Below are 24455 nucleotides of genomic sequence, written 5' to 3'. Positions count from 1 at the left end.
TTTGTACTTGAGAGGGAAACGCCTCCGCGATTTAATGACAGCTTTGGTTCTTTGGCGAATGGGCTGTTGTCTCTTTGCATGGGTAAGTATTAAAGGGACATGGACACAGTTTCAACTGATTTGTTTTTTTTTTAAACAAATTTTAATGTTTACAATTCCTAATTAAGGCAAATCAAATGATCAGCAGAAATTTTTAAAACATCTAATTGTTGATTTACAAAGATTATACAGAACTTAAAATTCTTCATAATCTAAACAAGGCTCGAGCCTTGTTTTTGTTTTCATATAGAAAATATCATATTTATAACAAAATAATATTCAGTAAATCACCAAAAAATTGTCCAATGCTATTTAGAATTAAGTTCTTTATTGAAAAATTTGCTCTGAACGAATATATATTAGTATATTTAACCTACGTAAACAAAAACATGACACGGGCCTTGTTTACATAACAAAGATTTGGAGCTCTAAATCTGTCTTGTATCTCGACAACTGAAATTCAAACTTTTGATAATCATTAAGAATAATTATTTGCAGAAAAGACGGAAAAATAAGTTTGAAAAATTTCAGTTGAAACTGTGTCCATGTCCCTTGAATTAGGTACAAGCTTTTTAATTTGGAATTTACATATCAATTCTTGGAACAATATCTAAGAAAAATTTAAATTTTCTGTTATCGCTCTAACCTTGACACGCTCTCTTTTTTGACAACATCAGACAAAATTGAACGTTTCCGCCCGACATCCATTCTCCTGTCCTTCTGATCATTCATGACATGATCCCAAAATGGGAAATCAAAAATTTATTTACATTATTTCCTCTGTGTGTCTGATTAATCATCGTAACTGTCTCTACTGCCGATTTCTACATTTTGACGTAAAAATGCATTACAACTCGTTTCAGCAGTTTTCTACCATTTCGACATTTCCTTTGTTCAATACCTCAGATTAAAACAACAATGTTTATGATCAAAAAGCAATGACGTCATTTTATTTTCAACTTAAAGACTAAAAATGTCTTAAATTTTTGTCTTATAAAATATTGGGTGATTAGACGCGTTTTTAGATGCTTTTCAATGTGTTTGTCTTTTTTCATTATAACAATATACGCTTGAAAACGTGACGTTTAGTTGTGACGCGGCGACACCCCTTATGTTTCAAACGTATATAAAATTAATTCAATGAAACATTATTAAATGAAAATTTCAATTTTGATTAGATTTATTTTGGTGCATCTTTTAATACATTACATTTGATAATATAACGCCAAATATTAAAGATATGGACACAGTGACATTACTTTTGGATCAACCCTCGTATTTTATAGTCCACGGAAGTAATTCATATTCTTTCGATACTATTTTTAAGGACATTTTTCTCCTCACATTTTCAGGCTGCTGTTTCGTTCTGTGGAGCTGGTGACCTATATCTGGGTCTATGAACACTTTAACCTTGTTGACCTCCCGTGGGACAGTCCGTGGACCTGGTTATTAGGCTTCCTGGGGGTGGACTTCGGATACTACTGGGTACATCGATGCGGTCACGGTAAATAATCATTCTACATCACTCCACTATAGTATATAGTTATGAGAATAACTTTATGAATTTTAACCAAAATGCTATTTTTTTAATTTCTTAATTTCTTAAGATATTCTACCGGTACTTTTAACTCTTTTTGGTGTAGCTGGTAAACAAATACAAATAAAATGTACATTTAATTTCACTACTCTCCACCGCTAATTTCATAATGACGCAGAAATAAGCAAGTTTCCTTTCTATCCATGATTTTGCATTAGTCAACTTAGTTCTGATTAAGGACAGATGATACAAACAAACTTTTGTCAACAAATATAAAAATAACAACTTGGCTCATGTTTTAATTAGTAAAATGAATAACTTTCACTACGTATTTTGTGTTTTTAGTTTTTTTTTTTCTCAAATTTTCAGAAAAATTGGATTTGAAGTGAAAAAATATTTGTATAGATTAATAAGGATGGTTTCAGAGAGGCAGAATTTTGAACATCATAGAAGGTTTACAATTTCTTTATATTGAAGAAATTTATTTTTTACATCATTTTCAATGAAATAAGACCAGAAAATATATACCAATCCAGGCATCCATTTTTTTGCTTGTATCATCTGTCCTTAAGAGTAAAGTAGTTTGTTGCATCATTTATTCGATGTTTTGCGTTCAACATTTTCAGAGAAGTATAAATCTACCTATCATAATAATGCTTATCATGATATATGTAATTATATATCTCCAGGGCATCTGATCCCACCTAGTTGCTAGCTTGCCATTAAGATTATGGGTACTAGTATATGAAACAAATGAGTAAGATTCTGCATTGTCTTATAATTTGTGTAGATATATCGGTCAATGTAGGTAGGAAATTGGATACTGTTTGCTTATAAAACGTCGTAGATAGACGTATATTTAATGGTCGAATTGTAGACCACAATAAGATTTGTCTTTTTTTTCATTTAAATATTTTTGAATATATTCTGTTACTTGTGAAAAAAAAAAACAGGTCTGCTAATAACACACGACAACGTATGTAAAATATGTTCCATTAATGTTGAATAAAAAAAACAACAATATATTATGTGTCTTGAGAATGTGAAATGTGAATGAATTCTAGGCAAGTTGTTTAATGTGCAATTACAACAAGTAATATATGATTTTTAAGGTATTATAGTTCTTGTAAGATAAATAAAAGCCTTTTCATGTACATATTTTATGTAGAGGTCAATATAATGTGGGCGGGGCATCAGGTCCACCATAGTTCAGAGGACTATAACCTTGTGACTGCCCTCAGACAGTCGGCACTTCACAGATATGTTGGATGGGTAAGAGTTATCGTCCTTGCTAGAAAGAGTTAGCGCTCCTGAGCTATTATGAATGTTGCTGTCTTAACCTGAAATGTCACATCACTGCATTAGATTCCATCAATATATCATACAGAGACTTTCCTCCTCAAGTAACTTTCCCTTCTTTTCCATTGAAAAAGAAGTATTTAATGAATTGTGATAGATTTGAAATAGCGTGTGTTTATTACTATTATTATATAGCTATTTACAATTTAAGTATGCACAAAAAATACAACAGAGGAGATATCTTTTTTTATGAAACAAAATGAAAAATTGAAAAAAATATTGTAAGAAATAAATTAAAACAGAATTCATTAAAATAAGAATCTGTTTCATAGAATTTTTTAGCAAGGATTGCTTATGTAATTAGATTAGAATTTAGATTAGAATACCTTTGTATTACTGACCACCTTGTGTATATTATCATGAGAAATCCATTGTTTACCATTCTAACACTTTATTGTAATATAACCACACAGGCCAGGCAATCATTTTGGTTCTCTGCTAGTTAAATGTCAAACTTCTCATAGTGTAAACTTGTAAGGCATTCCAATGAAATTAAGTTTGACCACAATGGCTACATTGACTCTGAACTTTAAGATGTGGCAATTGATTCATAGTCCTGCAGATATATATGAAGTGTGATGGTCTTCAAAATAGGCATAAACAAAATTACAGACGAAATAAACCCACAGTGACAGATGGATGATTCTTTAAAATCTCAACCTTTTAACTAGAGGTATAATGTTACTGTGAAAACTTTGAAATAATCTGTTTTACGGTTTATTTTTTGCTTTATAAAACCAATTTTCTGTTAAGTCAGACAACGCAATTAAAGTCTAAGAAATTGAAGAACATTTTTTTCTCAATCCAACAAATATCGTTATTGGGACCTCGGTTAATAATTGTACAATTTTGTTACGCAGAAGCATCCAGAATGCTGGTTTATGTCAGCGTAATGTCTTCTTGTTAGGAAACTTGTTTCTGCTTTATAGGTCTTAAGAAAGGTCTTTAAAATGTTAATTACAAATTTATTGTTAATGAAATAACATTTAAATAAAAAGAATAAGCCTTATAAAGCTTCCCCCAAAATCTCTATCCAATGCAGAAATGTAGATCCCTATAATGAGTAAACGTCAATTAAAAGAAACAGGTATTTTATATTTTTAATAAATAGCAATGATATGCATAAAAATCTTGTAATTGTTTATTAGTTGCTTTTCCTTAAAAAAAAATAATTGATTCAGTCGCCAATTTGTTTTTGTATCCACTTTCGCGCGATCTCTTGAAAACTACGGAAATACTAATACATGAACATGGTTTAAACACGATGCCCTGGAAATTCTAGAGGTGGGATCAGGTGCCTAGGAGGAGTAAGCATCCCCTGTTGACCGGTCACACCGCCACAAACCCCGTGTTTTATGTTAACGGAACATTTCTAACTCAAATTTAGTATAAAAACTTTTTAAGTCAACGGAACATTTCTAAGTAAAATTTAGTATAAAAACTTATAACAATTGATATGAAACAAGTCTGTAAGCTTAAATACTACCCAGTGATACGACCCAGTGATACATTTTATTTGTAACATTAACAAGGTCATACCAACGACGATAGAATATTATCAAAATGCTGAATGAGAAAAGAATTCAATTTTCATATCCAAAATACAATATAATATTTCTATAGCGCGTTATAATGAAGATACTAGTACTCTAGTGCACTTAATATTAAAATATACATACTGTAAGTATACAAAATGGAGAACAAACCACTTATACAAATACATATATTTGTGCGTAAAAAATAGGATAATTAAAAGATCTTATATAAACTAAAAGACTAAGAAATATTACTAATGTTATGCGCATTATCTGTGTCACACACCATGCCAAACTCGAACCCATAACCTTGACTTAAAATAAAAAAAAATATTTCAGAGTTTTAAAGGAAATAGTTTGCAGAGTTAACAAGCAAATTCAAAGAATTATGTTCCCCCGCTTTCGGTGTCTTTGTGGGTGAGATATAATTTTTTGATGACATTTTATGTCAAATATGAATGCCCTATCGTATGTCATTTGGAAATTATCACCGAAATTGATTTTTAGAAAAAAAAAAATAAGATTAATCGTGAAGGTCAAGGGGTCAGAAATCATCATGCTCGGAAATATCTTGTCACAGGCAGTGCATATATGAAATACGAAAGCTCTATATCTTATCAATCAAAAGTAACTGTATAAGTAAAAATTAACAATTTTGAAAAGTAGGTCAAACTTCGAAACTTTTAGGTCAAGGTCACAAGAACAAAAATCATAGTGTATTAAACATATTTTTAGCATATAGGTCACAGTCAAGGTCACAAGGTCATTGATCTTGGTGTCATTTGAAAGAACTTGATTAGTGAAGTATGCATACCAAGTATAGTGTCTCTATCTCTCATGACTCAAAGGTCATGATGAAGGTTCAAAAAAGATACTTTTCGCATATAGGACATAGTCAAGGTCACAAGGTCATTGATCTAGATGACATGTGAAAGGGCTGAATTAGTGTGGAGTCTGCATGCCAAAAAATAAGTCTCTATCTTTCTTCGTTCAAAAGTTATGGCGAAGGTTAAAGTTTGGAGACAAAAAAGCTATATTCGGCGTATAAGACAATTCAAGGTTACAAGGTCATTGATATGGTGTTATTAAGAAGAGCTTAATCAGTGGTGAATGCATACCAGATATGAAGTCTCTATCTTTAAGGGTTCAAAAAATATGGAGAAGGTTAAAGTTTGCATAAAAAACTATTTTTAGCATAAAGGTCACAGTCAAGGTTACAAGGTCATTTACCGTTTGAAAGAGCTTTATTAGTGGAGTATGCATACTAAATATGAAGTATCTTTCATTAAATTTAATGATTCAAAAGTTATGGCAAAGGTTAAAGTTTTGCAGACAAACAGATAAACAGATAAAGAGACAGGACAAAAACAATATACGCCTATCTTTCGTTTCGGGCGCATAAAAATTACGTTAAATGTTCACATGTTCATTTATGGAACGCCGTCACTGCCTTATAGCAGCACACAACATTGCATTGCGTCAACCTTCCACTACATTATGTCAACACTTTATGACATTTACTCACACTACTATTGCATTGTGTCAACCTTCCATTACATTATGTCAACTCTTTATGACATTAACCCACAATACTATTGTATTATGTCAACCTTCCATTATATTGTGTCAACTCTTTATGACATTAACCCACAATACTATTGTATTATGTCAACCTTCCATTATATTATGTCAACTCTTTATGACATTAACCCACACTACTATTGCATTGTGTCCGACTTCCATTACATTATGTCAACTCTTTATGACTTTAATGTCAGTCTTCCATTACATTATGTCAACTATTTATGACATTAAGCCACACTCCCCTTGTATCGTGTAATTTCCCTTTTACATTATGTCAACACTTGATGACATTTACACATACTACAATTATATTTTGTAACTTGCATTTCGTTATGTTTACTGTTCATGACATTTAATTAAACAATAATTACACTTTTCAACCTTTCATTACATTATCTCAATTCTTTATGATATTATGTGAAAAGCTCATGTCATACATGTACTGTGCGCACTCTTCTACATTATGTCATTCACTATTACGTTATGCGAACACGTGTATCCGCGGCCTTTATATGAGCATAACGTTTTTTCCCGCGTTCCAAAAGCAAAAAAAATTTGGGGGGGAAAAAATGGTGAAGAAATTCTTGGATTTTGGAATGGCATCTTTAATTAAAACTTTAAGCGACAAATGACTGACAACCTTTAAACGTGCAAAGCCTTAACACTGCGACTGTGCTTTAAAGTCACTCAAATTCAATGGCGTTAAACTTCTGATCTTACTAAGAACATTGTCATCAGATTTTTTTTCAGTTTTAACTTTCCCTTTTTTTAAAAGTGTAAACACATCGAATAACACACGTGTACTGGTGGGTTGGGTTGGGGGCAAAAATCCCCCCCTAATTTTAAGTGACCAAAATATACATAAAATTCATAAATTTATTGGTTTTACTTTGTAGGACATTGCATTAGTTTCACATTAAGTTTAGCTGAATTACTAGTAAGTTGAAAATTTTTTTTTCTAAAAACTATAAAGCCTGAGAGCTTCTCTTCTTTCCTCCTTGGTCTCCAAACATTGGAGTCGAAGCAAATTGAAAGTGTTGGAGGGGCCTAAGTGTAATAAATTTTTTTATACCTTCATAAAAAACCTGACAAGCAAAAAGAAGAGGGGGGAGGGGGGGGGGGGGTTTGAAAACTCACTACTTTTTTTCTCAAACAACCCCCTTTCGACATTATTTTAACCCTTAACTACAACGTGTCTGTGGAAAGTGTTTGGGGGGGGGGTTTAAAGCTACGCAGCGATTTTCTTGCTATAATGAGTCTATGAGGAAAAAAATGGGGGGGGGGGGTTTGCCCCCTCCCCCCCCGGTTTCCGACGCATATGCCAACCATATACCGTCCCCCTTCCTTGTTCAAGATTCCCATATCCGCCACTGCTATGTCCCATTAGTTACTAACTAAGGCATATTCAATTGATTTAGATGGGGGACTGGTAATTTTTTGTAATAGAATTCTGACCCTAGAATGGTTAAAAAATTTCTAATTCCAGTGACGTAGCATTTTTTTTGAAAGGGGAGGTACCCAAAAAAAAAAATAATATTAATTTGCCCAAAAAACTTGACAAGCCCAAAAAATTGTCCAAGCCCGAAAACCCTTTTTCGGGGGGGGGGGATTCAAACTTCGATCAGTCCTATTTTTTTTTCAGATATACTGCATTGCCCTCAGTGGACTATACTTCAACAAAAAGTGGGGGTAGGGCTGTCTTTCAATGAACATTACTTTTTTTTTTATAAATTTATTCTGGGAAAAGGGGGGGGCTGTTATACTTCCTAAGCAATCGGGACCCCCCCCCCAACCCCCTTTTTAACAGTCTTTAAAACAGTCGTCAACATTCATTGTATACTAGATATACAGCTTTGAGATAATGTAAATGTATTTTTACATCAGGTAATGCAAATGCACTTTTGGAATCAACATGATAACTAGATGCTGTCATGAGACAGTAATACCCGCACTAAGGTGTTTGCCTCTAAATGCACACTCCTCTAAAATTAGGCTTTACCAAAAAAAAAGTCAATATAATTTAATAATTTACATAATAGGGCCCCCATGTTTCATCAAATTGAGCATAATATTCTCAAGTGAACATGTGACCCGTCACCATGGGCCTCGATCTTATAGGTACATGTATTTCATATTCATAATTCATTACCTCTGAAATTAAACAACAGAATTCAATTAATGATGTAAATTAGGTTTGAAACAAGGGGGGGGTAAATTTTTGGCCCATAATTGGAACTTTTTAAATCTATTTTCTCATATAGATCAACAACAAATATTATTCAAATTAGTTCAAAGCGTTTTTGATGATTTTTTCCAAAATGTACAAACTTTTTTTATACTTGATTAGGCAGAAACACCTTGAAAGCTGCCATATACCATTTATACCCAATCAATTTAGTCAACCCCCACCCTTCTCCCATCAACACACATACGCGAAACACACCCTATTTTCCTGTTTTTGGAAGTAGGCCTAGATGGCAAAGTTAAGATAAAACATCTTTTGTAAATAATAATTTTAAATTTGTTCTTATACTGTAAATGTATCTGAAGACCTGCATCACATTGGGCTTGCGTCACGTACCTAACTTAAGTACTATTTTTACCATTATTTTTTTGATAGAACTGCACGTGCAGTACTAGGCCTAGTGTTGTGTACACATCATTGCATGTATGTCAGTTGGAATTATTTTGTGTTTAATTGGATTATATTTCATGAAGTTGGAGCTATGGCAGTCGGTAAGTACACTTTTTGGAATAGTTTGGGTAAAATAGTCTGAAATGCAATGGTTAGGTTAAAGTTTAAAGGATAAAGGTCATCCGATGCTGCAATAAGACGAATTTCACATTCTAAAGAGTTATCGCCCGTTTGACGTTACATTCAGTTACAAAATACAGAATTTTTTTCTGAGAGGGAGGGGGGGATTTTCAACCAGAATTTTCAGAAGCAAATAAATGGAGAAGTTATGGTGGTGTCTGTTTTCTGGTTGGAGGGCATCCAAAGTCTTTTTTATATTATAGTCCTGCAAATTCGGGGGGGGGGGGGGGGCGGGGGGTCGCAAGATACACTTCCAGTCCCAGTAAACAGTAATGGCAAATGATAATGTGACACCAAAATAGTAGGAAACTTTTTCCATTTGACAATACATAATTTTGCGCTTTTTGTGTTATTATGTTATGTAAATTTAATGGTATAAAGGTTTTAAACCCCCCTGGAGGTCATCCCCACTCTCCTAATGATTCTAACTGGAAATGTTCACAATATGACTGCATTAAATGAAATAAAAGTGCATCAATGATAAGATTGCTTGACATTTCATTCATCAACCTATCCTCCTAGAATTAGGAATGAAAATATTCAAAGAGATGGACCACATTAAAGTATTTGTATATAGGCTATTAACATATTTTTTTAAAAATGTAAAACAAGCAGTAGTTTGCATACATGTCATGAATATAAACGGGGGTTGGGATGGGGGAAAGGGGAATATGAGTTCCTGTCTCTTTACGTCTTAATGGTTGAAAACTCCTAAAATGAATGTTGACCTCAAATCCGACTTGTCCTCATTTTTTTTAAGTGGGGGGTCTGAGTGAAAAATTCCTGAGAGGGATGTTTAACAACAAACAAACAATTAAATGACATAAAAACACAATATTGATTTGGTTAAAAATATGCAGGGGATTTTTTCCATCATAAATCTTCTTCTCAAGAACAGCAAGGGCATTATTGTCCCCCGTTTTGGGGGAAAGGGAGGGAAATTATACACTTATTTAATGACTACGAGGTAAACTGTAGTCAAACTGTTGTCCCGAGGTAGTGGGGGAGACCTGGGAAACTGTTGCCCAAGGCCGAAGGCCAAGGGCAACGTTTAGGTCTCCCCACTAACTGAGGGACAACTTTTATTTTTCATAGTAGTCATTGAATAAGTTTTTTATTACCTAACCTACTATATAATTAATTAAATTGTAATAAAAACACACAAACAATCAATAAAAAGTTTTCACAATTGTTTATTCACATACTTGTCTATTAATTAGCTGAATACATAATATAAAGATCTTAAGCGACTAAATTAATATTTTTATTTTAAAGTAATACTTAATAAATTTATTGTTTGTGTGTTTTTTTTAAATTTAATTCATTATAGAGCAGGTAAATAGTGATGTCGTGATCATCAAAACGCTTGAATATCACAATGACGCTTTAACCAGTCAACAGTTCATTCTGGGGACCGGTCAACAGTTCACTGTTTCATGATCACGCAAAAACATAAAGTAAACCGTGAAACAGTTCAAAATGCCTAATTATAATTTAGATAGTAAGTTAGGTAATAATAAATCTTATTTGTTTAGTTTGGCCATTTTACATAGGGCATTGTACAACAAATTTAACCTTGATCATAACTTTTGAATAATATGAGATAGGGCTTTTATATTTCACATGTACATTACCACAAAACTTTCTAAATGTACTATGATTTTTTAACCCAATGAGACCTTGACCTCAAACTTTTACCTACTTTCCAAAAAATAACATTTTAAATTAATCATTTTGAAAGAGAAAAGATATGGCATTTAAATTATACATGTATATTACATGTGAAAAGACTTTTTAAATATATCATGACTTTTGATTTTCTGATCTTGACGTAGAAGTTTAACCTACTTTTCAAAAATATTATATTATATATTTATATATATATATATATATAACTTTTATTGAAAAGAGATGGGTCTTTCATATTTGACATGTACTTTACCTGCAACAAAATATTTCGAGCATGCGATATTTCCCCCCTTTGACCTAATTTTCATAAAGTGACATATGATAGGGATTAGGGCTGTATAATATATCGATATATCGATACGTATCGATATTCAAGAAATATTCGTTCGAAAAGTAACTTCCAATACGTATCGGACAGGCATTTTTTCTTCAAATTCTGTTTAAAAGATGGGAATTTCAGTCACCAAAGATTATATTTTACTTTTTTGAATTAAAACCTTCAATAATTATATAATTTCTAAGGAAATAACCCAGTTTTTATTATTATTACCAAATACAAAGAGGAATTTTTTTGAACATGTTGATTTTACTGTCATCAAAAATTTTAATTGAAGTGTTATTTTTTAAACAATGAACAAGTTAAAAATGGGTAATAAAACACTTAATTGTTATGAAATTTATGCATTAAAATGATTAAGAAGCCTTTTCTGATGGACTTGTTTTAAAATCCAATATATCGCATATCGCTTTAAAAAATATTGTATCGTATCGTATCGAAATATTTGGCTCAATACACAGCCCTAATAGGGATGCATATTTGATACACAATCTGCCATAAATTATGGCATCCCATTCACTTAAACACAGAAAGCAAAGGACCACAATTCTTTGAATTTGCATGTATAATCTTGATATGGAAACAATTCCTCATATAATGTATATTCAAGTTTTTTATGCTACGCCATGATTAGGAATACATGTATTAGTTTTTGTCATGTCCGTCCTCCACCCTTCCATCTGTTTTTCCATCGAGCTCAAAGAAATTACTTTCTAGATTTTTTATCAAACATATCTGATGCATATACTGATGTAAACTATCCAACTGTGGCAATATTTTTTTTGCCCCGGGTGATAGATCCCCCGGGATATATTGTTTTTGTCCTGTCTGTTTGTCTGTTTATCTGTTTGTCTGTTTGTCTGTTGTCAACTTTAACTTTGGCCATAACTTTTGAACAATAAGAGATAGAGACTTCATATTTGGTATGCATCTCCACTATTAAAGTCCTTTCAAATGACATCAAGGTCAATGACCTTGTGACCTTGACTGTGACCTATATGCTAAAAATAGTTTTTTCCACTGTTTGTCATAACTTTTTAACCATGGAGTGGGACTTGATATTTGGTATGCGTCTCCTCTAATAAAGCCCTTTCAGTTGCAACAAGGTCAATGATCTTGTGACCTTGACTGTGACTTATATGCTAAAAATAGCTTTTTACACTTTTTGCCATAACTTTTTAACCATAGTAGATGGGACTTCATATTTGGGATGCATACTCCACTATTAAGTTCTTTCAAATGACACCACGGCCAGTGACCTTGTGACCTTGACTGTGACCAATATGCTAAAAAAAAAATTTTTTTTAACTTTGTTTCCGCCGGGCGCATATGTTTTACAAACCATCTTGTTTACCTTTACTTTCCTTTTACCTTTACTTAACTTTTCTTTTTAAAACCACGGCCAGTGACCTTGTGACCTTGACTGTGACCAATATGCTAAAAATATATTTTTTGTGATCTTGACATCACTGTCTTAGATAGATCAGTTTTGAATAAACAGTTCAAGATATATTAATCAAACTTCATATGCTAATACATACTGATGAGAGCTATTATTGCATTAACTTATTTTGACATTGAATTTTCTTTTTACCTTGACCTCAGTTTTTAAAATATGTGTTTATCTAAGTTTCAAATAAACCATTAATTATATTTTTATCAAAATTCATTTGATAATAGTAAATTCACACTGATGTAAGCTTTTCAGCTAGAACAACATTTTGACCACAACCTTTCCTTTGACTTCTCTTTTCTTAAAACAAAGTGTTACTTTTACTTTTATTAAATCATTAAAGATATTTTTATCAAACATAATAAGCTAATATGTATTAGTGAGAGCTATTAGTGCATCAAAAACTTCATCTTGCACATTCCTGTGACCTTGACCTCCCTCCTCTTTAATATGTATTTTGCTTAGTTTTTAAGAAATAATTTAAACATTTTATGTTTAACATGCACTTATACCTAATTTATGAGAAATTTTTTATCTATATCCAATTTATTTATATTTTATTTTCAATTCTGAAAAAAAAAAACTGTTTAAGATATTTTCATCAAACTTTATACACAAATACAAATTTTAGTTTTTAGTTTTTAGCTCACCTGAGCTGAAGGCTAAGTGAGCTTTTCTGATCATATTTTTCCGGGGTCCGGGTTTTCTAGCTGTCTGTAAACTTTTCACATTTTCGACTTCTTCTCAAGAACCACTGGGCCATTTCAACCAAACTTGCCACAAAGCATCCTTGGGTGAAGGGGATTCAAGTTTTTTCAAATGAAGGGCCATGCCCTATTCAAGGGGAGATAATTGGGAATTAATAAAATTTGGTGGCATGTTTTAAAAATCTTTTCTCAAGAACCACTATGCCAGGAAAGATGAAACTTATGGGTTAACATCCTCAGGTAGTGAATATTCAAATGTGTTCAAAACATGACCCCCGGGTTAAGGGCAGGGCCAAAATGGGGACTAAAGTTTTATATAGAAATATATTGAAAAATTCTTTAAAAATCTTCTTCTCAAGAACCACTGTGCCAGGAAAGATGAAACTTATGGAGTAACATCCTCAGATAGTGTAGATTCAAGTTTGTTCAAATCATACCCCCGGGGGTAGGGCAGGGCCAAAATGGCTATCAAAGTTTTACATAGAAATATATAGGAAAATTCTTTAAAAATCTTCTTCTCAAGAATGACAAAGCCATAATTCATCAAATTTATATGGAAGCATCCTCAGGTAGTGAAGATTCAAGTTTGTTCAAATCATGACCCTGGGGGTAGGGCGGGGCCAAAAAGGCCGACCAAAGTTTTACATAGAAATTTATGGGAAAATTCTTTAAAAATCTTCTTCTCAAGAATGACAAATCCATAATTCATCATATTTATATGGAAGCATCTTCAGGTAGTGTAGATTCAAAAATTTGTACAAATCATGACCCCAGGGGGTAGGGTGGGGCCAAAATGGCCGACCAAAGTTTTACATAGAAATATATGGAAAATTCTTTGAAGAAAAGCAAATCCATGATTGATCATGGGATTTCTTTTGGGTTTTAACTTTTCAATTATAAACCAATTTCTACTTTTTCTTAGCTTCAGTACTCAGGTGAGCGATGTGGCCCATGGGCCTCTTGTTTAATGTACCATTAGTAATACACATCTGGCCGGACAATCATGTCCTATAGACATATTTCTTGTTTTTCAAATCATCACCTCAGGCTAGGGTCAGGCCACAATTGGGTCAAAGTTTTTTTTAGGAATAAAAGGAAACACATCTTTTAAAATTCTTCTTTTCAGGAACACCAAGAGCATGATTAATATGGAAATATTCTCAAGAGGTGTAGATTCAAGTTTGTACAAATCATGACCACCAGGGTTAGGGAGGTGCCATATTATTCCAGCCTCTTTTGCCATCCATATGAAAATTCAAATTTTGAAACCATTTTACACATACACAAAACAAACCAATCATTTTCTAAATGATCATGGTTTAAAGCTATTGCAGCATAAGATATTAGGGAAGTTCTTGAAAGCAGGGTGATTAAACATGTCAAATATATGTAAAAAAAAATTATATAAAAATTCTCCTCGATTTGATCCCCATCCCCCCACCCCCCGGGCAAAATGAAAATTCCCAAACCTTACTGCACATCAACATGACACCACCAAGCATCCCCCAAAAGGTGATATGGCTGCTGAGTAAAATGTAGAAGGATTTCAGGGAAGAAGGGGCTTTTTGTATAAAAAAACGTCGTTTTTCGACCCCCATTTGATCCCCAGGGGCAAATTCAAAATTCCGAAACCTTACTGCACATCTACATGACACCACCAACCATCTCTCAAAAGATGATTAGGCTGCTGAGTAAAATATAGAAGGAGTTCAGAGAAGAAGGGGCTTTTTGTATAAAAAACGTCATTTTTCGACCCCCCTTTTATCCCCTGGGGCAAAATCAAAATTCCGAAACCTTACTGCACATCTATATGACACCACCAACCATCTCTCAAAAGGATTAGGCTGCTGAGTAAAATGTAGAAGGAGTTCAGGGAAGAAGGGGCTTTTTGTATAAAAAACATCATTTTTCGACCCCCATTTGATCCCCCGGGGCAACATCAAAATTCCGAAACCTTACTGCACATCTACATGACACCACCAACCATCTCTCAAAAGAGATTAGGCTGCTGAGTAAAATGTAGAAGGAGTTCAGGGAAGAAGGGGGTTTTTGTATAAAAAATGTCTTTTTTCGACCCCCATTTGATCCCCCGGGGCAAAATCAAAATTCCGAAACCTTACTGCACATCTACATGACACCACCAACCATCTCTCAAAAGATGATTAGGCTGCTGAGTAAAATGTGAAGGAGTTGGGAAGAAGGGGCTTTTTGTATAAAAAACGTCATTTTTCACCCCCCTTTGATCCCCCGGGGCAAAACAAAATTCCGAAATCTTACTGCACATCTACATGACACCACCAACCATCTCTCAAAAGATGATTAGGCTGCTGAGTAAAATGTAGAAGGAGTTCAGGGAAGAAGGGGCTTTTTGTATAAAAAACGTCATTTTTTGACCCCCATTTGATCCCCCCGGGGGAAAATCAAAATTCCGAAACCTTACTGCACATTAATGACACCCCCAACCATATCCCAAAGGATGATTAAGCTACTGTGAAAAATGTAGGAGGAGTTCAGGGGAAAAAGGGGCTTTTTGTATAAAAACGTATTTTTGACCCCCCCTTTTATCCCCGGGGCAAAACCGCCTTTCTGCACATCTACATGACACCCCCAACCATCTCCCAAAGGATGATTAGCTATTAAAAAAATTTGGAGGAGTTAGGGAAGAAAAGTGTGACGCGGGCGGCGACAAAAGACACGGAGGACGGACATGATAACAACAATATACCCGAACTTTCTTTCGAAAGTGCGGGTATAAAGATTAACACAATATAAAGCTATTTTTAAACACATAAGAAAGAGTTGACTTAACTTTATAATATATCCACATCACGGTATGGAGTTATTTGTTTAATTGTTTAACGTTTATTGAACTGACATACCCCATGTTGGAGGCTAAGTGAAATAAGAAGTCTCAATATGCGTAAAAATATCCACAGATATGTAAACATTGAAAGAATCAATACCTTATTTAGCCCATGGATATATAGAAATAATCAATTTTAAGAATTCAATGTATCAGTTATATTTTACAAGCTTTATTTTCTTTATGTATTTAAATGCATGAAATGTCTACCTTAAAAGTGTACAGGGGTGTACTTATGAATAATTAGATTGAGATAGATTTCAATAAATGCTAAGAAACATAATTATTTTAAAAAAATAATAAAATTTCAGATCATTATTTTTAGCTAGAATTCATTCACATAACATCTCTGCACGCATCAACACGCCTAGCTTATACTACACTGCCCATTATTTACAGAAGTGAATATAATATGGGCGGCCCACCAAACCCACCACAGCTCCGAGGACTATAACTTCACCACCGCTCTCCGTCAGTCCTGTATACTCCGCTACATATCGTGGGTAAGGCTTTCTTGTAAGGCTCAGGTAGACTTATGTATGAGAATCAAAATTCTCTAAAGGTTCAGTGTAAGTGTGCGAAACATGCACCCGCACCTGTAGAAACATATTAAGCTTTTAGATTTTGCTCATATTACATAGTACATATTTCATAACGCAATTTGTAATATCCTGCATAAGAGATAGGAATTTGTTTTATAGAATTGAATTAGATTGAAGTTTTTTAACAATATCAGTCATAGTTCCTTATTTTAAATGGTTGATCTTGTTTTGAAATCATTATGAGTAATGTACATGTATACAAATGTTTATGATTGTTACAATGTATCGTGGCATAGAATGACAAATGCTTGGTAATGATACTGATTACAGATATATTTAATATTCTGAAGGTGCCAAAAACTGAAGTATGCGTCGATTAAGATTATTATAAGACTATAAATTGATGTAAAGTCATGATTACAAATGTTCTAGCTTCCCTTAGCCTTGGTCATGTCATCCTCTGATATCTTGCTATAGATTGACGTATAGTTCTGATTACAGATGTTCTACCTTCCCTTAGCCTTGGTCATGTCTTCCTTAAGATTGACATATAGTTATGATTACAGATGTTCTGCCTTCCCTTAGCCTTGGTCATGCCACCCTCTGATATCTTGTTATAGATTGAAGTATAGTTATGATTACATATATTGTAGCTTCCCTTAGTCTTGGTCATGTCACCCTTAAGATTGAAGTATAGTTTTGATTACAGATGTTCTATCTTCCCTTAGCCTTGGTCATGCCACCCTCTGATATCTTGATATAGATTGGTGTATAGTTATGATTACAGATGTTCTAGCTTCCCTTAGCCCTGGTCATTCCACCATCTGATATCTTGCTATAGATTGACGTATGGTTATGATTACAGATGTTCTACCTTCCCTTAGCCTTGGTCATGTCTTCCTTAAGATTGACGTATAGTTATGATTACAGATGTTCTGCCTTCCCTTAGCCTTGGTCATGCCACCCTCTGATATCTTGCCATAGATTGACGTATAGTTATGACTTCAGATGCTCTAACTTCCCTTAGCTTTGGTCATGTCACCCTCTGATATCTTGCTATAGATTGAAGTATAGTTATGATTACAGATGTTCTAGCTTCGCTTTGACTTGGTCATGTCACCCTTAAGATTGACGTATAGTTATAATTACAGATGTTCTAACTTCCCTTAGCCTTGGTCATGTCACCCTTAAGATTGAAGTATAGTTATGATTACAGATATTCTACCTTCCCTTAGCCCTAGTCATGCCACCCTCTATTATCTTGCTATAGATTGACGTATAGTTATGATTACAGATGTTCTACCTCCCCTTAGCCCTAGTCATGCCACCCTCTGTATTCCTGGTTCACTCCCAGTTTAACTTGCTGTACCAGTTCTGGATACACACAGAGGTAAGGAATTTTTTTTAACTTTACTTATATTTTTTTTCCTTTCAGGAACAGTTGGTCGACGATAATTAAATTTTAAAATGTGGCTCTTTCAGAACTAAATTTAACCAATCTTTCTTTTTTAAATATTATGGAAACAAAATGCTATATACATTATCATCTGGAATGTTTGTATGCGTAAGACTACGAGGACTAAGCTGATTTAAAGCTTTGATTAATTTCCCAAAATCTCCCTTTATAAGTGATAGAATCAATCATCATTAATTCTTTAATCACCATTGACTGATGAAAAATTGATAAGGTTTAGTTTCCTATTCTTTATACAATGAAATATCAAATAATTATTAATTTTTTTCTTAAATGTCTTTCTAACAACTACTTTTACTAAACGATTGGTCGCTCTGTGATGCAGCGTCTGCTCTGGAGTCGCAGATTAAAGGGTTGATCCTTACATTGCGGGTTCGAATCCCACTTTGGGACGTGGAGTCCGGTCCTTCGGATGAGATTTTATAAACTGTGGTCCCATGTCGCAGAAGGTGCTGGCACCAAAAAGATCCCTCACTGCTCATTTGCCCTGAGTACCGAATATAGGTAAAAATTTGAAGCTCTCCACAGACAAGTGGTGGCGCGGCGTCTCCATATGAATGAAGAGGGGAAGCGAAACAACAAATAAACAACGAAAACGAAACGACTGTAAACCTGACATCATCTGACATTAAAACAATCACCAAACGTAAATTTCAATCATCACTGATAACTAAAATCATCATAAAAATTTAAAACTGATATCAGTAATCATTGAAAAAATGACTATTGATAACTGTAATAACTGATTACAATGATCACTCATAACAATAATCATGGATAAATATCATAATTGAAACAAAAATCATTGTTCTCATTGATCATTGATTACAATTATCGTTAATAACAATGACCATTGATAAATATAATCAAATAAAATACTAAATGTTAATATGAATATTCATTGATGATAATTACAATCGACAACTTTTATCAGTGATAAAAATAACCATTAAAAACATTTGTCATTAATAACAAATAACAGGGATTACACAATAGTCATTGATAATTATCAATACTGATAATAATAACCATTGATAACAATTATATTTTACATTTATATAACTGAGAACAGTTTCTATTGATAATAATGGCCTTTGGTACAAATAATTATTGATAGAAAAAACAATGAATAAATACTATGATTTATAACCATAAACATTCATAACAGTAAGCTTTGAGCAATTTAATTATTGATAACATTAATCATTGATGAATATAATTATTGACAATAAGAATACAATATTCATTCAAAGAAAATATTGATAACAACAAAAATCAATAATAATAATTGATAAATATAATTATTGAAAAAGTTATAAATCGGAAACAATAATCATTGATTTAATAATAATCACTAATAAATATAATCATAGCTGACAATACACATTAATATGAAAAATATCAATTATAATGATACTTTCATTAAAAATATCAAAAATGTAATGTATCATCCAATGTAAAATCGATCACAAAATTAACTAATTCATTAATCGATTTTCCACATTAATTAAAGCTTCGATCAGAAATCAAATAATCAAAACCTTATCATTAAATATATCTTTAACTATAATAATCATTTTGAACATGTACTATTAATAACAATTTATTTTTGTGTTACTTACATGTTAAAATCTCTTATTTATAGAGTATACAGTGTTTAAAGCTACAGAGAAGGTGGAATATCTCTTGATACCGACAGTTAATGAATTCTTATATAATGGTAATCAATTTCAGACAGTGGACAGTCTTGGGCCGCTGGAGTGGATTCTCAACACGCCGAGCCATCATAGGGTTCACCATGGGAGAAATCGATACTGTATCGATAAAAACTACGGCGGCACTCTCATCATATTTGATCGAATATTTGGTAAGATTCCGATCAGTATTTAAACTAGAAAGTGTATTTGTAGAATAGAAAACGTATATTATCAGTACATATACATTAAACAACAAACAAACAAACATCTACATAATTATATACTCCAAAATGGTATTTAAAAATGTTCAACAGAATGTAACAATAGTTTTAATGGACTGGTTGTAGGACTAAATAATATTTCAAATATTGATGCAAAATTCACATAGAATTTATTTATTCTAGTGTTAATAAAAATGAGGTGCATTTGATCTGTAATTGATTGCAAATACTTTCATTAAGATATTTGAATAAGGTTAAATTTGAATTTATTGAATAGGCAAGTGAAACCTCCAGGTATGTACTTTAGTGCTCTTGAGTACCATTGAATTTCAACAGAACAAAAATTGCTGAATGAATTAAAACAGCAATGCCATTATATGCTCAATTTTATTTCTAGATTACAAAGCCAAAATCGATGGTATTATCATTTTCAGGGTGAATAGAAACAAAGTGTTATTGCCTAGAATTGAGGGAAAACGGTTTAAAATTCTTGACGCAAACATAACGCTCAGTCGTTAAGATTTCAATAGGATAACCCGGGCATTGTGATTCCTATCGTATAATTCTAGTGTTTACAACTAAGTTGATCACGAGATAGCTCGACCAAAAACGTTTTATCAGTCTGTTTTACTCTCTTAAATAGAATATATATTTGCTGAAATATGGATTATATCATTAAGCCAAACGTAAATTAATTTGCGTGTGCAGAAAATATCTACTGTTAGGTACACTTCAACCCATATCATTTGCATCTTGCAGGGGTCTTGGATGGAGTCTGTAATATTCAATAATTTGAATCAAAACAATTATCTTTCTATTCAGGAACATTTGCAAAAGAGCAGGAAGAAGTCGTATATGGACTAGTCCACCCTCTTACGTCATGGGACCCCATTAATGCGCAGGTAGGGACCCCAGTATGCATCAGACAGACATATCTCTCGATAAAGATGGATAAGGTTCCACTGCCTACAATTAAATCTACTTTGGCACAATAATTGGAAAAAATAATCTGCGAAAAACGGCTTATCTTTCATTGCAGATATTGGGGTAAATCAACTGACGAGAAATGTATAGTTGTTGTTGTTGTTGTTTGTTTGTTAGTTTTTTTTTTTTTTTTTTTTTTTTTTTTTGTAAAATTGTTTGTTATCAGTTTGATTATGTGATTTGAGGGTTATTTTCAACGATGATAAACGAAAAAACCCAAATGGATGACACGTACCATTGATTAAAAAAGAATACACTGCACACACACGAAAACTTTTTCAGGCTTGCTTTAGATGCAGGATTTAGTCTTGCATTTTCTGCACGAGTGACCAAGTTCAAGATTTTCGATTTTAGTTTAATATGTTAAGTCCATCACAGATCAAATTTGTATTGATGACAAATCTGGCCACGCAAGCTTCCACATTTACTTCGTGCGTTGGATCTCACGCTGCCTAGATGAGTGACCATTTTTAGTACGTGTAACTAACAGCCAAAAATTGTATGTATGATGCAACAATGGATGCACACTAATGAACAGATTTGCCTTGTTGCTTGTTCACACCTGCTTTTTCCGGATGAGTGATGAATTTAGACACCCCCCCCCTTTTTTTTTTTTTTTTAAAAAAAAGGGGATTTCCCAAGAAGCTGTATGTTTAAATTGGGGTGTCACATCTTGATGTGCAAACTGCCTCATTATCAAATAAGTATGGACGTTTGTCATCTTTAAAAATTAAACATTCGTTAGATGAGCTCTGTAATCTTTGATTACTTGTATCTTTATATATACGGAAACGCAAAAGAAACACAAAGCTGAAGATGTCCTAACTTTTTAATTTCAAAGTTATAAACTGTATATAATTTTCCTCTAAAATTAGGGTGTTGCGTTTCTTTTTTGTTTCAGTATATTTCAATACCGTGTCTTTTGTGGATTAGTAGATCTCTCTTTGTATACAGTGTAGATGAAAGGTAAAATAAGCATTTATATTAAAATATACACTGAATTGACGGATTTCCCCGCTATTTTCCGATCATGACAAGGAGCACACAGCGGGTGTGACCGGTCGGCAGGGGATGCACCCTCCTCCATGGCACATGATCCCAACTCTGACGTTTTGGAGGTCCATGTTTGCTCGACTCCTATTTTTGTATTGTTTTATGGATTTTTGATCTTGAATACTGTTTATCTCCATTTGTTTCATTTGCAAAATACACGCTTTTAGACTTTATATTAACAAACTATTCACAGTTATCAATCTAAGGATATATTACAAGTCTGAAATCACTGTGTCTATACTTCTGATTTTAAGTTTTGATATTAAAACATTCAGTCGAGATGATTGTATTTTGTAACACATGTTTACATCTCATTCTTATTTGGGACTTTTTGAAGAATGAAGTCAAAATAGTATTTTTTTTTAATTCAGATCTGTCATCTTAAATATATGTGGAGTGTATTCAAAGAAACAGAGGGTTTTGCAAACAAGCTGGCAGTAATTTGGAAAGGACCTGGTTGGGCCCCGGGCAAACCTCGAACAGGCCTAATCGAAGATATACCAGATGCAAGTTGTACTTATTTTTACACTCAATATATGCTTCTTTATAGATGAATAAAAGGTAGTTTCTTCGATTAGGTATTTCAATTTGTAATATCCACGATGTATTTTCTATTCATTGCAATTGCTCAATTTTTACATGGTAACTTTATGACGAAATTGATTAAGATAGGAATAGTTGACTTGATATAAACCACATTCTATCAAGAGAATTTGGGAGTGTTCACATGCTATACACTGTAAGCGAACCATGATCTTTCGGGTTTATCAATAAACCTTTTTCGAATCCCTCGGGCAGTTTTCGTGAGGAGTAATGGCCAATTTAATATTTTTGCTTTTGATATTTTATATTACGTCCTGGCAAATTCAAATCAATGCAACAAATATGATTAACAAGAATAAAATCATCGGAAATAAACCCGAGACCGTTTCATTTCGTCTGGAATTCTTTCTTCATTCATTTCCACTTTGATGTAAAGAAAATGTATACTACATTGTATGAAATGCAAACAAATATGTTTAAATATTTATATTATATATATCATTGCCATTTCATTTGTATATGTGATCAAGACACATGCAGTTTAGTTTTATTGACTACTAGTATTGATAAAAATTCTCTAGTCTAGACAAAAAAAAATCTTCATCTATAAGGATTTTTCTGTTTACCAATACCGGTACTCAAAATGAGAATGATGTCAGAGACCATTTTAGCATTAAGTTTTTTTCCCAAATTTTACAACAAGAAAGTTATTCATTATTTCACTTATGATATTGTCATTGTTACTAGAAAAGGAAAAGTCTTTGAAATTCTCATTAAACAAATATGGAATGATTCCAATTTAAAATAATCAGGAAAAACATGCAGCAAAATATATTTCGTAATGATTTTTTTTCTTCGGATTTTTATTTTCTTTGCAGGTGTTTTTATCGTAACTGTTGATCAAATATGACAAACTAGATGACTTCAGCTTTTCCATCGTTAACTTTCTTTGTTTATGATGAATGTAAAATTCCGTTATCAAATCTTCAATGTTAAATGTATAACGAATTGAAAAATAATGCTCTAGCACTTCATTATTATACCCCCCCGGAAACGAAGTTTGGGGGGGGGTATATAGGAATCACCTTGTCCGTCTGTCTGTCTGTCTAGCTGTCTGTCTGTCCGTCTGTTCGTCTGTCCGTCTGTCTGTGCAATCGTGTCCGGTCCATATCTTTCTTACAGAGGGACATTAGAATCTACTACTCCACATTAAGATTGCTCATAACCTAAGGGTGTGTCATGACCTTGACCCAAGGTCATTTGGGGAAGTTCACTGGAAGAAAAATTTCATAATTCGTGTCCGGTCCATATCTTTCTTATGGATAAACTTGGTAGGTTCTCATTTCACACAAAGATTGCCCATGACCCAAGGGTGTGTCATGACCTTGACCCAAGGTCATTTGGGGAAGTTCAAGGTCACTGGGAGAAAAATTTCAAAATTCATGTTTGACACATATCTTTTATGGATAAGCTTGGTAGGTTCTCATTTCACACAAAGATTGCCCATGACCCAAGGGTGTGTCATGACCTTGACCCAAGGTCATTTGGGGAAGTTCAAGGTCACTGGAAGAAAAATTTCATTATTCGTGTCCGGTCTATATCTTTCTTTTGGATAAATTTGGTAGGCTTTCATTTCACATAAAGATTGCCCATGACCCAAGGGTGTGTCATGACCTTGACCCAAGGTCATTTTGGGAAGTTCAAGGTCACTGGTAGAAAAATTTAATAATTCGTGTCCGGTCCATATCTTTCTTAAGGATAAACTTGGTAGGTTTTCATTTCATATAAAGATTACCCATGACCCAAGGGTGTGTCATGATCTTGACCCAAGGTCATGTGGGGAAGTTCAAGGTCACTGGAAGAAAAATTTAATAATTCGTGTCCGGTCCATATCTTTCTTATTGATAAACTTGGTAGGTTCTTATTTCACTCAAAGATTCCCATGACCCAAAGGGGGTGTCATGACCTTGACCCAAGGTCATTTGGGGAAGTTAAGGTCACTGGAAGAAAAATTTTTTAAATT

General features: G+C 33.3%; 1 protein-coding gene across 1 annotated transcript; it reads left to right on the top strand.

Annotated features, from left to right (window-relative positions):
* Positions 1 to 1391: 1391 nt before the first annotated feature.
* Positions 1392 to 22466, top strand: LOC134267610 (alkylglycerol monooxygenase-like; the record flags this gene model as incomplete). The annotated part of the gene is made up of 6 exons (XM_062749812.1): positions 1392 to 1543; positions 2745 to 2848; positions 17755 to 17850; positions 19669 to 19801; positions 20675 to 20754; positions 22261 to 22466. Coding segments are annotated over 6 exons (748 nt in total), but the record flags the coding sequence as incomplete, so codon positions are not given.
* Between the last annotated feature and the right edge of the window lie 1989 nt (positions 22467 to 24455).

The sequence above is a fragment of the Saccostrea cucullata genome, unplaced genomic scaffold (assembly GCF_032062105.1).
Source record: "Saccostrea cucullata isolate Sc308-1 unplaced genomic scaffold, CSIRO_AGI_Scuc_v1 ctg8720, whole genome shotgun sequence".
NCBI lineage: Eukaryota > Metazoa > Mollusca > Bivalvia > Ostreida > Ostreidae > Saccostrea > Saccostrea cuccullata.
Note: the sequence above shows the minus strand (reverse complement) of the source record. Positions and strands in the feature narration are given on the sequence as shown.